Genomic DNA, 16,587 nt, shown 5'->3' on the forward strand with positions numbered 1-16,587 from the left:
TGCATGACTAGAATGCAAAAGGAAGGAAAACTGTTATTCTTTTGAGCTTTTTATTGACCCTTTTTTTTTCTATCATCAATATATGACTATCGATCGATATATGTTGTTACTGAATTATCGTCCAGCCCTAAAACAGAGTCAGGTTGAATAGAGTGTGCCTACGGACTGACATTTCCAAGCCTTGCCGAAAACTCTCCATTAGTTTTAGGTCAAGGCCACAATAACACAACTTTGATCTAAACCTTTCCATGCCATTGAATGTCTGGCTCATAAAAGTTGTAGGACACCGGACCACGAGGAAAGAAATTGAAGATCCCTGCTTTACATTGTTTCTATGACATATTGAAGAGAGCTGTATCAGATTTGTTTACAGCTTGGATGTTGTTTCATAGCTTAACACTGCTTTAAACCTTTCTACACATCATCCCTGACCCATCTGTTCACCAACTAGGGAAACCTCTGAAGGGAATTAGCTGGTCAAGCTCTTATTCAGACGCGCTAGAATAAAGGGGACCAAAAACAAATATGTTTTTCAGACGTTTATTTCTCTTTCTGCTGCTGGATGCAATCATGCACCATATGATGTCGGTCTATTTCATTACATTCTAATAAAATCACTGACATTTGTGGCTATACGATGACAAAGTGTGGGGAAAAGCCTCAAAAGAGATGAATACTGCAGCGTGCCGTTTTCCTGCAATCTTTGACAGCGGTGAAATGACAAAACTGCAGAGTTCCAGGCCGACTGTAGTGTTGAGTCTGTGCTAGATCAGCATACATCCCTGCCAGCCTTTTCCAAACTAAGCCACGGAGACCTAACGGTAACTGACATAATGTACATCATTTGACAGCCAAACAAATGACAAAACATGCAGATTATCTAAATCAAAGAATTAGGTCAGGGTTTTTGTGGTTGGAGAGCAGAACATGCAGGAGTCTCGGCCTCCTCATATTTAGGCCACTGCTTATTGTTCAGCAGACTACAAAACATAAGGATGCCTCACGCTTAGGCAGCCATTCGAACCGTCTTCAATCACCCCAGCAGAAGGCAAATTATTACTTTGTTACGCTGGGTTCATTCCCACGCTTGCCAAAAGCTGCCCTGGCCACAAAACACTCAAGACTTCTGCCCTCAACCGCAAAAGGACGCGTTTAACAAACAGGGAAAAACTGCACAAACATGTATGTTATTTCCACAATCGCCCGTCACTCCGAGGGCCTCTGATTACGGCAGAGAGCTCCCACAAAAGAGCAAAGACACTCAAGCCCTTAAATCTAATCCCTGCTTGTAATCATATGCAAAGTTATCCTGTTGGAGCCAAGAGAGAACAGGTTCTACAAGGAGAATTAACTTAAGTGGGGGGGGGGATGAAAGGGAAGAGGCAGAAGATGCGAGGCCTGCCTCAGCAACAGGGCGCAACACTCACTGTGGTAGCTGCTGAATAAATTCCTCAGAAGATGATACTTGGTGGTGTAATCCCCAGCCTCGGATAATGGAGCGTCGTAATCTGAAAGATAATGCGCTATCAGAACAGCAGGTTTGGGAGCCGGAGAGAGGCACGGATGCCTCTTACCATGGCAGATGCTTTCTCCGCGCTCCCCTATCAAACATCTTAAGGCGGCAGCAGCAGCAACAGCAGCAGCGGCCCGAAACACATTCCGGGTTTATCTCGACAGAAAACGGAGCCTTTCGGAGGCAAAAAGGGTAAAAGGTACTCCGGGAGTAGTAGCACAAGTGGAAAGAGACCACTGAAGGTCAGACGTGGCATTGTCGGATATAAGAATAGTCAGGCAGCATTAGGCAATCTAAAAAAGACGGCTTAAAACCTACTGTGCTGTCTGGGGAGAGATTTGTTATGTGCAAATGTTGCTCACAGTATTAATAGCCTTGGACTCATGACACAGAGCGGAAAAAAAAGTTTTCTTTTATGACATGAAAACCCTTGTCACATGGAATACTGGTCCATTTCGGGGATTTGTTGGCTAATGGTCTTAAACCTTTGATTAGCTGCCGGGCAGGCTGTCTGAGTTCAAAAGCAGTTTTCAATCAGTTACCCAGTCTAGTTTGTGTCTTTCTCCTGTTTCTTCCTTTAAACATTTTGGTGCTCAGCCTAAAACATGGTTATGATCTTGCAGCAACAATGCTTACATTTTTTTCCCTGGTCTCAAGCTTTTGATCAGGAGAATCCAAATGGTCAAATGTGGCCTTTATCATGTTACACTGATTAAAGATCCTTATGACTGGTGAAAAATCCATGACCCTATTTGTGAAAAAGAAAAGTCCTCTAAAAAAAAATTATTAAAATCGTATCTCGCCCTTGTGAACCCTACATTGTGTATCATCATGTCTCATGAGCTGCATATTATGGAATGTATTTCCAGACTTTTTTTTTAAATATTACCTCTAGTATCACATTTCCATTGAGGAAACCAAAACAGCCTGTATGTCTTTCAGATGTGAGGGCTGGGTGGGAGATGAAAAGCAGACATCCTTCATCTTCTGAAAGTATGCTAAATCCCCTTTTGGCAAAAAAAAATATAGCGTTTTTCAAATAAAAGAAAACTTCATCATCAGGTCTGTTGAAATCACAGCCGTATCCGGCACGGCTGTGACCAAATCTGTTAGACAGGCCCTAACCTCAGCATGTTCTGAGCAGCTGTAAGCTCAGGCCATCTGGCTGACAGTGTGAAAGACGCGCCGCCCCGCACAGCTCATATTTCACTGGAAAGTAACTCTCAGAAAAAGTGTACTGCTAAGATTCCTACCACGGTACAGTAAATAAAAAAAAAAAAACACGACAGGTTCACTGCAGAACACATACCGTAGCTTGTCACCATGGGTTTAGGCGCCGGTATCCCAACAGCGAATGCGCCACTCATGAAGCCAAAATTGGTCCCTCCATGAAACATGTAAAGGTTGATGGACATGTCCAGCTTCAGAATTTCTGTGACCACCGCTGTCATGTCTGTCAGGAAAAACGTTAAAAAGTGGTTTATTACAACAATGCAGAAACATAAGCTTTAACCAACCACCGCCACTGTTTTTGCGTTCTGACTGGGCTAATGGCGGTTTGACAGGATCATATCCATGCACTTTGTTACAGGGAAGCCTAGCGGGGATTATAGGAAAGGCAAGAAGAAAAAAAAAAAAAACATATGCAATCAAGAATTGAAATTTGGACCACGCTTAATGATTTGAAAAGGAGAGCCACAGCCTTAGTGAATACGAATTGTTCAGGGTGAGCGACAGAGTCCCACGGACCCTGTGGTGGTTACAGCTGCTGGTTGTGTGAAGTCTACACAGCACTGAACTGTCAAGGATATGCATTCTCTCTGAATATGATGTACTTTTTTTAAAGTTTTTTTTTTCATTATTATTTCAAGGACGCTTTCTGCAGGGCGAAGCTCTATTTTCTGCTCCTTCTCAATATTAAAGCAAGCAAGACAGGCGGGTCCGAGGAATTTAGCATATCTTGCGTAAGATGTGGACGGCTGCTGGTAATGACAAAAAAAATAAATCCAAAGCTGATACTGCAAGCATCCGTAACATGTTTGAAAGACCTTTTAAGTTGATGAAGCCCCTCGTCTTTTATATTAGATGTATATCACATGTTTTTTTTCCACTCATTTTTGGTTCAGTGCTTGTACCTGAAAAATAACGCTTGATTCTGGGCTGTAAATCCTTCTAGCAAATAAAGTATTCCTGCAACCACGTGTGTAAGAAAAAGAAACCAGACAAGAACTTATTAAAAAAACTTGTTGAATACACACGAGGTGCCTTTCTCAGCTACCTAAGCAGGTAGCTGTAGCCTTACGCCAGGAGCAGATGTCTTCAGGTGGTGTCCAACCTTCACTGGGTGTTTCAGCCCTAAACCACAACACCCTCCAGTTGGTGGGCCCGCAGTGAGTGGCCAGCTCACTGCCCATCTGCTCCTGGCTTCCAGCTTTCCTCCTCTCTCTTGCTCCAAATCCAGCATGAGGCACGTTCCGCCTCCTCCCCCATCCGACGAGCTGCCTCCTTTTTACTCCGCTCATCCATGCCTATGGCAGAAAGGAAGTTCCACGCAGACCTTGCTGGAAAGCCCCTGCACCCTATCTCCACAGGGAAGACCCACGCCTGCCAGCCTCTGTCTCGGCAGTCTTGGGCCAGCTGTTGATATTTTGCGGCCTTCCTTTCATGGGCCTCCTCGCACCCCTCCTCCCATGGTACTGTCAGTTCCACCAAGATTATCTTCCGCTCCTTGGATGACCACAGCACTATGTCAGGGCGGAGGGTTGTTTGCACCACCTCAGGAAACTGCAGCCTCTTCCCCACATCCACCCTCATCTCCCAGGAACTTGCGGCCTGGAGAATGCTAGTCCTTTTCCTCCTGGTGGACTGTGGTCTAGCAGCTCCTTCCTTGTGGAAGGTGATAGCTCTCTGTGCGGTCGTGTCGGCTGGCCTCTTCTTGACCCTCTCCCGCTCTATGGTGTCAGCCAATGAGAGGAGCACTTTGTCGTGGCGCCATCTATACCGCCCCTGGGTTAATGATGTTTTGCACCCGGACAGTATATGGGCCAAGGTCCCCCTCTTGCCACACAGCTTACAAAGTGGATCCTCTCTTAGACCCCATGTGTGGAGATGTACTGGGGAGGGGAGGGTATCATAAACAGACCGTAAAAGGAAGGAGATGCGATAGGGCTCCAGGCGCCACAGCTCCCTCCATGTGACTTTGCGCCTGGGCAAGTCCCATTTTGTCCAGGCTCCCTGGGAACCTTGCTGCACTGCTCTTGCTACTCGCTTCTCCTCCTCTCTGCTCCTCACTTCCATTTGCACCATGCCTCTCCTGGTTCCCGTGTTTGCACCTCCCCAGGTTTGGAACCGTGCAGAGCCGAGGCCTTGTCGGTGAATGCACTGGTTTCCCACTATGTCCCGCAACTTCAAGGAGCTGACTGCCTGGTCTACAGCTGCATTGGCAGCCCACTTGCGTCCAGATCTGGTTGTCATGCCAGCTTGACTGATGAGGTCATCGTTGGAATCCCTCAGACTTAGGACAACCCTGCATTTCGCCACCTTGTACTCCTCGACTACTGATGACAGGGGGAGTTGCAGTTGCCCCGACCTGATGTAAAGGCCCACTGATGAGAAGCTTGGGGGAATGCCTAGCCACCTCCGCAGGTGCTTGTTGGTCCTCCTCTCAATGAGCTCGACGGTGGTCATGGGAAACTCGTAGACTGTTAGTAGCCAAAGGAGCCTGGGCAAGAGGCCATGTTGATAAAGCCAGGTCTTGAACTTGCCCGGTAGCAAAGATTTGTCGATCTTCTTCAGCCACTCCTCAGTCTGCTTCACCGCCTCAGCTACGTTGGCACCATCCGTTAGTGACGCATTAAACCACTTTCCCAGGCATTTTACTGGATTGCCCTCGATGGGTGGGATGATCTCACCCTGGACTTGGAGACTGAACTTGCCGGTGACTCTGCCCTTCTTGATGACCATGCTCCTGGACTTCCTGGCCTTGAACAGCATCCCTGCCCAGGAGGCAACGCTGCCCAATGTATCCAGCACCCATCTTGCTTGGACATGCGTCACAGTAGTTACTGTGATGTCGTCCATAAACGCACGCAGTACTGGCTGCACAACACCAGATTCCAATCTAGGACCCCGGGTTATGCCCTCTGCAGCTGTTAGCAGTATGTTCATGCCCATAATGAACAAGATGGGGGAGATGGTGCACCCTGTTGGAATCCCCTTTTGGAGGTCCAGCCAGTTGGTGGTAAAAAGAGACGATGTAAATCTGAGTCGGAACCCGGCGAGGTAGTTTGAAATCAAGCCTCGGATTGTCTCAGGGATGAAATAATGGTCAAGTCCTTCTTGGATGAGATCATGTGGAATTGACCCATAAGCATTGGCTAGATCTAGCCAAATGACTGTTAGGTCGCTTTTCTTACGTTTTGCCTCATGGATCAGTTGCGTAATCATCGAGGTGTGTTCCAGACAGCCCGAAAAGCCTGGGATCCCACCTTTTTGGATGGAAGGGTTGATATAGTGGTTTTGCATCATGTAGGAGGTGATTCTTCGTGCCAGAACCGAGAAGAAGATCTTACACTCTACGTTCAGAAGAGAGATCGTCCTGAACTGGGAGATTGTGGATGACCCTTCCTCTTTCGGAACAAAGCATCCCTCGGCCAACTTCCAGCTGGGTGGAATTGTCCCCTTGGCCCAGATCTTCCTCATGGTTTTCCATAGCCTCTTGAGGAGCTTGGGGCATTTTTTGTATACTTTGTATGGTATACCACTTGGGCCAGGGGCAGCTGATGATTTGGCCTTGTGGACGACGTCCCGAACTTCTTGCCAGGTGGGTTCCTTCCCATTCAGCTCAATTGTTGGTTTCTCAGGCCTAGAGATATTGTGATTGGCCCCTAGACCCCGACTCCTGTTAGGGTCACCGTGGGCTTCAGCAAGGAACTCTTCAACCTCCATTTTTGTGCTGGAGAGTGAGCCAGATTTTTGTTGGCCTAGAAGAGACTTTGTGAAGCTGTATGGGTCCTTTATGAACTGAGATCTTCTCTTTTCTTTCTTCCGACGCTGCTTCCGGATGTTCTACTACTTATGCAACTTTGGCAGTGTTTGTTTGTATCTACAAAAACAACATGAAGCAAATATCAGAGGTCAACACCTTAACAAGTGTGACAGTTACAGGTAAGACCCACAATTATTTATTTAGGTTTAAATGAATCTTTAAACTTCACCAATATGTTTCTTATGACTGGAAGCAACATTAATGTTTTGAGACAGCCAAACCAGAGTCTTGACTTGCATCTGATTGAAAAGCTGTGAAGGGAGCTAAGGATTAGGGTGATGGTGCAGAGGCCTTCCAATGTCAGAGACTTGGACATCACTGCAAAAGATAAATCCCAGTTGAAACGTGTTGAAAAGCTCACCAGTAACAATGAAGTGGATCTAATAAAGATCAATGCTAATAAAGATTTTTTCATCTATTACTGAAAAAAAACTATAAATCTTTTTCACCATGCATTTGTTTTTGTTGCTAAAATGTAAATAATAACAGCCATTTTCAAAAATGTGTACTCCTTTTATATTGTTTTGTTATCTTTTGAAAATGCCTGTCTGATTTCCTTACTGAAACAAACCTGAAAATTATTTGAAATATAAATCTGCCACCATTATAAATAATTTCTTCTTAAACTTTTTAAACTATTTTGATTATTTTTTTTACCTTCCCTACCATTCACCCCACTGTGCTGGACAGCGAGATAAACTCGGTATTATAGACCTCTGTCTGTGACTATTTCCCTTGTTCTTTACCTGTTACTTGTTGTTTTGACTCTAGATAAGGGTTAGTTTAGGCAAGTAATGCCATTTCCATGTTAACAGATGGTTTGCATTACAATGCAGTTCCATGTTACACACAAATACGTTATCAAATAGTGTTATTCAGTTAAAAAAAAATTGCCTTAATTGCTGGTTGGTAAAAACGGTGAAATAACTGAACATAAATATTTGTTCCAAAACGCTCTTTTTTGGTTACATCCTTGAACAAACTTCTTAACAAGCTCATTTTCAATGACTAATAGTTATTGACACTGTCTTGGTGTGATATAGCTGCCAGGAGTGTAACAATGCATCAATTCACATTGATATATCGATTAAATTATAAACAATCCAATTACATCAATGCAAAATGAAAATATTGAATATAAACTCATTTTTAAGACATGGCTTTATTTTAAAATTCACAAGACATGAGACTATAGTGAAGAGGCGGTCAATTATTATCATTTTAAAGTTAGAAGAATGATGTTTTTGATTTAAACGCCTTACATCTGTAAGGCGATTAAGATGGTGAAATAATATTGGAGTTTTTTTGTGAGCTGATAATGTAAATAATAGTGTTAGATTGAAAGATGATATTGCATCATATCGAACACAGACTTGTGAATTGAATTTAATCAAAATTGTATAGCAACAGACTTTCTGATGTTGTCAAACATCGTATCGTCATCCAAACAAATCAATCTAGCATCGTATTGCGATAAAGGTGGTGATTTACACCCCTAGTAACTGCAGTAGTAACACCCTGACCCAGAGGAGGGTACTGGTTTTGAAGTTATATTAGAGCTTGATATTTATGCTAAAATTATGAACAAAATCTAAGTATTAATTCTATCCATTCATCCATGGATGGATTCTGGTGTGTGTCTCCAGGGGTCATTTGGCGAGAGGCAGGGTATACCCTGGACAGGTCGATAGTCTGTCACGGGGCAACACAGAGACACAAAAGAAGTCTTCATCTTAGTACCACATATTTACAAGTTCCAAAGAGTTTTAAAACATTGAAGATATTTACCACAATTTCTGAAACCAAAAAGTTGAAATAAATCCATTAATTAATCAAATGCGACGTGGCTTAGTAAAGAGAGTCTGACGCTTTGAGGTAAACCAAAAACAAGGCAGAAAAAATATCTAAATAAAAAACTTCACGTTGTATTATTGTTATATATTCACTCAGTTTTCACCTAGATTACGTACTGTAGTGACCAACACAATGGACTTAAAAAAAAACGTGTTTACAACAGAGGGTGTTAGACGCTTTATAGATGAAATGAGACTATAAACAGTATCTGTTCAAACATGTAACAATTAATAAAATGAGATAAATAAATACATAAGCACCATCAGCAGAGAAGTAGTTCTGCTAAAAATAACCCACACACAATTTCCCACAGTCTTCGGTTTTTCTCACTGTACATAAATCCAACCCTTCAAAAGGGAAACACGCTCATTGTGTGGCGCTCATTTTCTGCTGGAGGATAATGTAGCAGGGGATAAGATTGCGCTTCAGATGGGATACATAAGGTGGCTCAGTGAACCATTAACAATCATTGACTAACATTGGTTACAGATACCAGCTCCAGCTCAATTCTTCACTGATTGTCCTCACAACAAAAATCAATCCCCCTCCCATGGGTGTTATTTGTCTAAGTCCTTGACTGTTCTGGGTCTTTTTGATGACTAGCAGGCTTAGACTGTGGTCGGCGGTGTATGCACGCATTTACATTCTGGATTTCTTTGTTTGCTCTAATTGCTATTTTTCCACCTAGAAGCTGACACCATCAGTGAAACACAGCAAGGGGGTCTTCAGTGCGTGGTGGCTTGTTGATGCCAGTTTGGCATGAAGAGCCTTTATACGACAGCTCCGCAGAGGTGTATGTGGGTGCTGTTTCCAGACACCTTTATTTTGAGCATATGTATTCAATCGGGGGAAAAAGTCTGATGAGTAACCACAATTATTTGTTTTCCTGAGGCATAAATGGGACATTCTTCAAATGACGTCACATTTGTCCGAAGACAGCCTGGGTTTCCCAGATGGTGGAACGAGAAAAGTGCAAACTAGAATGGCAACGACCGCAATAATAATAATTTTGGAAGATGACAACGTCGCAGGAGCTCCATTTCAACCTGCTTCAATTGAGAAAGCAAGCATAGAACAGCTTAAATGTTGGTTGATATATAGAGGCCTCCAAATGAGCGGAAAGAAAGCAGTATTAGTAGAAATGTAGGAGAGGCTGTTCTCTCCTCTCGCACAACAAATCAAACGCAAAGAAGAAACTCACTCAATCCGACTAGAATTACAGCTAATACTGCAAAGAAAATACACCCAAAAACAGCTTCTTTTCTAAAGTTGCAAAGTCAATCATCCCGCTATAATCAGACACTCCACACACACAAACAAGATCACTGAGAGAGAAACAATCGACTTGATCCATGAAAACAAGCTGAAACCGACCAAGCAAACCACCGCACTGTAATACAAACACCGCTTCTAATCGTGACAAATGCACGTATTTAGCTGGTATTTATACACCAGGACTTTTCCTGCCCCTAATTAGTTGTCACAGAGGATGGGGCAGCGCGATAACCAGAAAAAGGCATTCTGATGGAAATAGAAAGACTCAAAAAAGTGACTTCGCATTCAAAAACAAACCCAATAAACCACAACCGCCGACTCAAGAAAGATGCAAGTAACTTTAGAGAAACAAACCATAAGTCACTTTTAATAAGCGGACTATGCAACACTGAAGCTCACATGAACACCCCTCATGGATTCTGCTGAGAATAAGCCAAATAAACGTAGCCTACCTGCACAGACGCTGCAGCTGCTGGTTGGCTCCTTACCATCGAGGAAATGTAGATTTTGGTCAGAAATGTAGTTTTTGGTCAGATTCCAAAGTAAAGTCCTCTCAGTAACAAGCTCGTATCTCAATCGATCCCAATCGTTTAGTAAGAGGTTGAAAGGAAAATCGACTTTTCTAAACGTTCCCATATCAGAGGTCAGAACAGTGATTTAGTGCAAAACAAATGTAACTATGAGAAGAGATGCCGATACGAGTTTATCTGGCAAGCTCAGACAGTGAGGCAGACAGTAAGGGAGGCAAATTCATCTCTGAACCTCACTCAGGTGCCCGATTTTGTTCATCACCAGATTATGAAACCGTAAAAGGAACATATTAAATTCATAAGGCGTTTCACACATCTTTACCAGTGACCACCAATAAACACGGAGGGTGCTGAGCATACAGTTTGTACCAGATGTTTACATATACTGTATAAAAAGTATAATTCTTTATTTGTCTGTATGATTCGATTAAATAGACTTTTTTCTACTAAGTGCCTTGAGACAACATGTGATGTGAATCACCTCTATGTAAATAAATTAAATTCAGTTGAATTGAACCCTACCTGCAGTGATTATGTTTTCCCCCCCCCAGGCATTTCCTTGGCACAGGGATTATTTTACTCACACCAAAAAAAGCTTTTTTCTAAAGTCTCTATTTCTCCAGAGGCACAGAGCCCCTGTCTTAACCTGAAAACACTCTCTTTTAACTATACCTTTGGTGCCGACATGGAGCACAAAAAAAAAAAAAAACACTGTCTTGCCCTGTCTCAAATTAGCTCGAGTTATCGACCCTGCGTTCAGAGAAGAACAGCTTCCCTCTTAACAAAGAATCCATTTCCCAAAAGCCTGTCTTTCTCTCCTGTGAATACCTCTGTTAGCACCTCGAAGTGTCGTTCAACAAAAATAAATAAGAAATAAAAAAAAAAACTCCCATCTCGAGTGTTAATTACTTCAGCGAGGCTAAGATAAGGCTTACCTTCAGCTGGGAACACATGATGAAGGCCACCCCAGAGATCGAACCAGCCTGACCAGTACTCCATAACCATCTTTGGTTTGTGAGGCTAAAGCAAATAAAATGGATTAGAGCTAAGGGAAAAAGGTAAAGGTTGGTAAAGCAACACTGTGTGCAAGGAAACATCACTGAATGACCTTTCACTTTTAGCCGGCGCCGAACGTACGGCTACAAGCTTTAAACAAATCGACCTAAATATATTCTTGAGTGTCTGCAACTTCTCTTTTAAAAGAATCCGCTGCAAATAATGACTTAGTTATGCATGTTTTGGGATTAATACGGAGATCTAAATGTGTACCTTACCTTTGTGTGTTTAAAGCACACCAGCAACTTTAATAGTGTTGTTATCATTCAGATTTAAATAAAAGCAAGAACTAGAAACTTTGTGTGGGATCTCCCCTGGTCTGTGCAGTAACCCTTCACCGTCCGTCATCATATGTTGGTCATGGCCTTGCTGGAGAAACAAACCGCCCTAATCTGCTTAAATTGGTTTCACATACCTGACAGTATGGGCCGATATGACTTACTTGAATTTCATCCAGGTACTTGATCTCATTTATGTCCAGTTTCTGGAAATTGATCGTTTCCAGTGCTTTCAAGACAGAAAAAACAAAAAAACAGAACTATTAGTAGTCGACAAGATGTCTGTTGTCTCCTAAATTAAAACTGAACTAATGATTAATTCAAAAACTTAAAAAAATATTATGAAATGTCCAAATTAATTTCTTTGCTTTGATTAAATTTCAATAAAATATATTAGAGGATGGTCACGATAAAGTACCCAGGTTGATCTTTTCCCCCTTGTGTGTATATATATATATATATATATATATATATATATATATATATATATATATATATATATATATATATATATGTGTGTGTGTGTGTGTGTGTGTGTGTGTGTGTAAAGAAAGAGAATTTGTTTGTTCTCAAAGCATCAGGATCTATCTATTAATATCAGATCAAAATGTGTTTAGCTCTTAATATGTATGATAAGTTACAAGGAAGCAGAATACTCTTCTTCAGGTGGTTCTGTGTATGGGTGTGGAAGAACTACCCCGGATTTTGTCCAGCAGTTCCACTGCTATTACAGAACTGGTGCTAGACTTGGTTGTCGCAGAGAGCTCTGTTCTTATTTTTCTTGAACAGAGAGCCACCACAGACCCACATATTATATGACTATAACCACTCTTCAGATATATTGTGTGAACCTTATGTACCTGGCCCTTTATTCGTCCTAAAATGCTGCAGAGAAGCAAACGGCAGGGAGAAACATCAATATTATCACAGATCGCTTAGTTTCTATCACATTTCAGTTTAGTTTTCACATCATTTTAAACAGCGACTGAAGCGAGTAACCTTCTTTAAAACAAGTTTCTATGTTGTTTATGAAAAATAGTACAAACTGTATTTCTACACCAACCTTTTACAACAATAAAATAGTGATATTGAATGTAGCTTCGGCAAATAAAACCGTCAATATCAGCAAGTGCAGCAGGAAAACTGGAGGCAAAGCCCTTATGTTGTACACTTGCTTTGACTTCCCATCTGAGTTATGGCTCGATTTTAATAAGCCTTTCTTAGACTATGCTGACCAGTATACCGATTTTCATGGCTTTTTTTTGTGTTTTTTTTTTTTTTGTGTGTTTACTAATGACATTCATGTAGCCTTCATAACCCAGCTCTAAACCTTCAGTTCTTTACTTTTCCCAGCAAATATTTCTGCAAAACCAGTCTTTTCAAACATTACTATTTTCGGGTATAAAAAGGAGATATTGTCCATGAGATGTTTCACCCTGAGCATGCACCAGTTTGCTCCAACCTCAGAGAATTTCCTATCTGCTTTCACAGCCATTGACAAAGTAATTAAGTAAGTAGTGCAAAGCAGGGTGGTGGGTAATAGTCACAAATAGATCACAATCCTATTTCAGGAATAAGATGGTCTTATCGCGGATCAGAACCACAGTCAGTAGAAATAAGGTGTAAGAAAAATATTGTTTCTGATTATTCAAGCACAACCTATCAAACATACTTAGCTATTAAAAGAATGCAAGAGCTGAGCAAATAGAAACCAAAGTGTGTGTCTAGAGGACTGAAATGGAAACAGATTGAGACGAAATGGTACTGGCTTGTCACGTAATGGTGGCGGCAACTGACAGAGGAGCGATCTAATCCAGAACCTGCGCAGACCTTTTAAAATAAGAAGTCTCTATGTGGCGACGAACACATCAGTAACCACAAAGAAAACCTTCATGATGCTTCCCCATCCACAGACACTAATGCAGACATAGAGAAAATTGTGTGTCAAAGAAAACAAAAGAAAAGAAAAACAGTAATTAAGTCTTGTTTTAAATCGCAACACAGTATTCCATGCCGGTGGACATAAAAAAAGAGCAACTTTCCGGCGCAACACAGGATCCTCTGTCGAGAAACCGGTTCTGAACCACTGCATGACACCGCCTTGCCCTCGGATCAGATCTCTTGCCACTGTGCATCACAACAGCACACGAGCCAGCATCCTGTATATGTCTGTGTGTGTGTGTGTGTGAGAGAGAGAAAGAGAGAGAGAAGACACAGTACGGTTGGTGTGTCAGCCCATCCGACAATACCTCCTTTCACTCCTCCAAGCTTCAGGCCGTCCTTGTTGTCAGAGGTCAGCAGCAACTCTGTGATGCCCCGTGACAATAACGCCTAACGAGAGGGAGGATTACAGAGACAGCCAAGCTAAACAGTGCAGCCGTTTCCTCCGCAAAGCTGGGAATCGGTTCCCGAACTTTCAGATTTCTCTTAACGACGTCGCTCACCTCCTGTATGAACGGCATGTACTTGTCATCTTTAGCGTAGGAGCCGTACTCGTTCTCAACTTGAACTGCTATGATGGGGCCACCCTGGGAGTACTGCACATCGATTAGCCAAAGAAAAGAGGACACATTAGAGCATGTGGCGGCTGTTTTTGGACCAATCATACCGCTGATCCAGCTAAACAAACCCAAGCTGTTTTTCTTAGTTACTCTAAACAAAAGAAAGGGAAGAACACAAGCAATCTAGTGGGTAGCCACTGAAACAAAGATAGTTTTATACATTTTCAGATATACACACAGCCCTGATTTGTATTTACAAATCCATAGGGCTTCTAATAGGAAAGCAAATGTCAGTACTTCATATATTTACCCTTCCATCTCCATGGTAATACATATAAAAAAAACGAATAAGCGTGGCTTCATATCTGTTTTTATTGCCGTGTATCTCGTTTTGCATTTAGATGTTGATAGGTGGTTACAGAGCCTCATTGGGCATTCTCAGCTGCAGCAAACAAAACACTGTAATTTCCTCTGCATACTCTCCTGACCTGCCCCCAGTGCGTTCAGTAGAGTGGACATTCTGCTTTCCCATTGCAGGAAGACATAAAGGGCATGTTTAAAATAGCAACTCAGGGAGAAAGTCTCAACTTGAGTTTGCAGGCTTTCCTGTCTGAAGAGAGGAAAAGGCATAATGTAGGTAAGAGGAATGGAAAACTGGAACTGACCAAATTTGATGAAGGTGTATTCTTCTACTAAAAAAAAGTTTTTGCAAAGCATTATTTGCCATCTACCTAATAATAGCACTGTGTCATATTTTACTTATTTCTGCTGTCCTTCACATTTTATGTGTTAAATTGGAGATGAGATTTCTGCATTTTTCTTATTTAATTAGAGTAAAAATAACTGTGAGAAAACTAACATATTAAATCCAGAAGGTTAACTCGTGTGTGTATATATATATATATATATATATATATATATATATATATATATATATATATATATATATATATATATATATATATATATATATATATATACACTCACCGGCCACTTTATTAGGTACACCTGTCCAACTGCTCGTTAACACTTAATTTCTAAGCAGCCAATCACATGGCGGCAACTCAGTGCATTTAGGCATGTAGACATGGTCAAGAGAATCTCCTGCAGTTCAAACCGAGCATCAGTATGGGGAAGAAAGGTGATTTGAGTGACTTTGAACGTGGCATGATTGTTGGTGCCAGAAGGGCTGGTCTGAGTATTTCAGAAACTGTTAATTTACTGGGATTTTCACGCACAACCATCTCTAGGGTTTACAGAGAATGGTCCGAAAAAGAAAAAACATCCAGTGAGCGGCAGTTCTGTGGGCGGAAATGCCTTGTTGATGCCAGAGGTCAGAGGAGAATGGCCAGACTGGTTCGAGCTGATAGAAGGGCAACAGTGACTCAAATAACCACCCGTTACAACCAAGGTGGGCAGAAGAGCATCTCTGAACGCACAGTACGTCGAACTTTGAGGCAGATGGGCTACAGCAGCAGAAGACCACATCGGGTGCCACTCCTTTCAGCTAAGAACAGGAAACTGAGGCTACAATTTGCACAAGCTCATCGAAAATTGGACAATAGAAGATTGGAAAAACGTTGCCTGGTCTGATGAGTCTCGATTTCTGCTGCGACAGTCGGATGGTAGGGTCAGAATTTGGCGTCTACAACATGAAAGCATGGATCCATCCTGCCTTGTATCAACGGTTCAGGCTGGTGGTGGTGGTGTCATGGTGTGGGGAATATTTTCTTGGCACTCTTTGGGCCCCTTGGTACCAATTGAGCATCGTTGCAACGCCACAGCCTACCTGAGTATTGTTGCTGACCATGTCCATCCCTTTATGACCACAATGTACCCAACTTCTGATGTCTGCTTCTAGCAGGATAATGCGCCATGTCATAAAGCTGGAATCATCTCAGACTGGTTTCTTGAACATGACAATGAGTTCACTGTACTCAAATGGCCTCCACAGTCACCAGATCTCAATCCAATAGAGCATCTTTGGGATGTGGTGGAACGGGAGATTTGCATCATGGATGTGCAGCCGACAAATCTGCGGCAACTGTGTGATGCCATCATGTCAATATGGACCAAACTCCCTGAGGAATGCTTCCAGTACCTTGTTGAATCTATGCCACGAAGAATTGAGGCAGTTCTGAAGGCAAAAGGGGGTCCAACTCATTACTAGCATGGGGTACCTAATATAGTGGCCGGTGAGTGTATATATATATATATATATATATATATATATATATATATATATATATATATATATATATATATATATATATATATATATATATATGCGAAAGACATCTGTCATTTTGACAGATTACTGCATCAGTTCAGTAGGTCACGATGCAAGAAAATTCACAGAAAAATAATAATCACAATGTCAATAAGCATATATGGACCATCTGCTTGGCCTCTTTTCCTGGAAACTGCATTTCAAGCAACAAGAGTTGAACTATATTTGTCCTCATGATTCACAGGTTCATAAATAGAACAATTTCTGTCCTTTTTAACACCATATAATTGAAGTGATGAGAAA

The 16,587-nt window shown here is 41.9% G+C and overlaps 1 protein-coding gene across 2 annotated transcripts in view; it reads right to left on the reverse strand.

The window, feature by feature from the left end:
• The window catches only part of LOC105929202 (beta-galactosidase-1-like protein 2), a 36,420-nt gene that overhangs the window by 15,063 nt on the left and 4,770 nt on the right, over positions 1-16,587 (reverse strand). For both annotated transcript variants that reach the window (XM_036149861.1, XM_036149862.1), the window contains 6 exons: positions 13,998-14,090; positions 13,803-13,884; positions 11,718-11,782; positions 11,155-11,239; positions 2,823-2,966; positions 1,428-1,508 (listed from right to left, as the gene is read on the reverse strand). In XM_036149861.1, the coding sequence (XP_036005754.1) occupies positions 1,428-1,508; positions 2,823-2,966; positions 11,155-11,239; positions 11,718-11,782; positions 13,803-13,884; positions 13,998-14,090 (550 nt within the window). The remainder of the gene's footprint in view (positions 1-1,427; positions 1,509-2,822; positions 2,967-11,154; positions 11,240-11,717; positions 11,783-13,802; positions 13,885-13,997; positions 14,091-16,587) is intronic.

Source organism: Fundulus heteroclitus, chromosome 18 (genome assembly GCF_011125445.2).
Source record: "Fundulus heteroclitus isolate FHET01 chromosome 18, MU-UCD_Fhet_4.1, whole genome shotgun sequence".
Classification (NCBI taxonomy): domain Eukaryota; kingdom Metazoa; phylum Chordata; class Actinopteri; order Cyprinodontiformes; family Fundulidae; genus Fundulus; species Fundulus heteroclitus.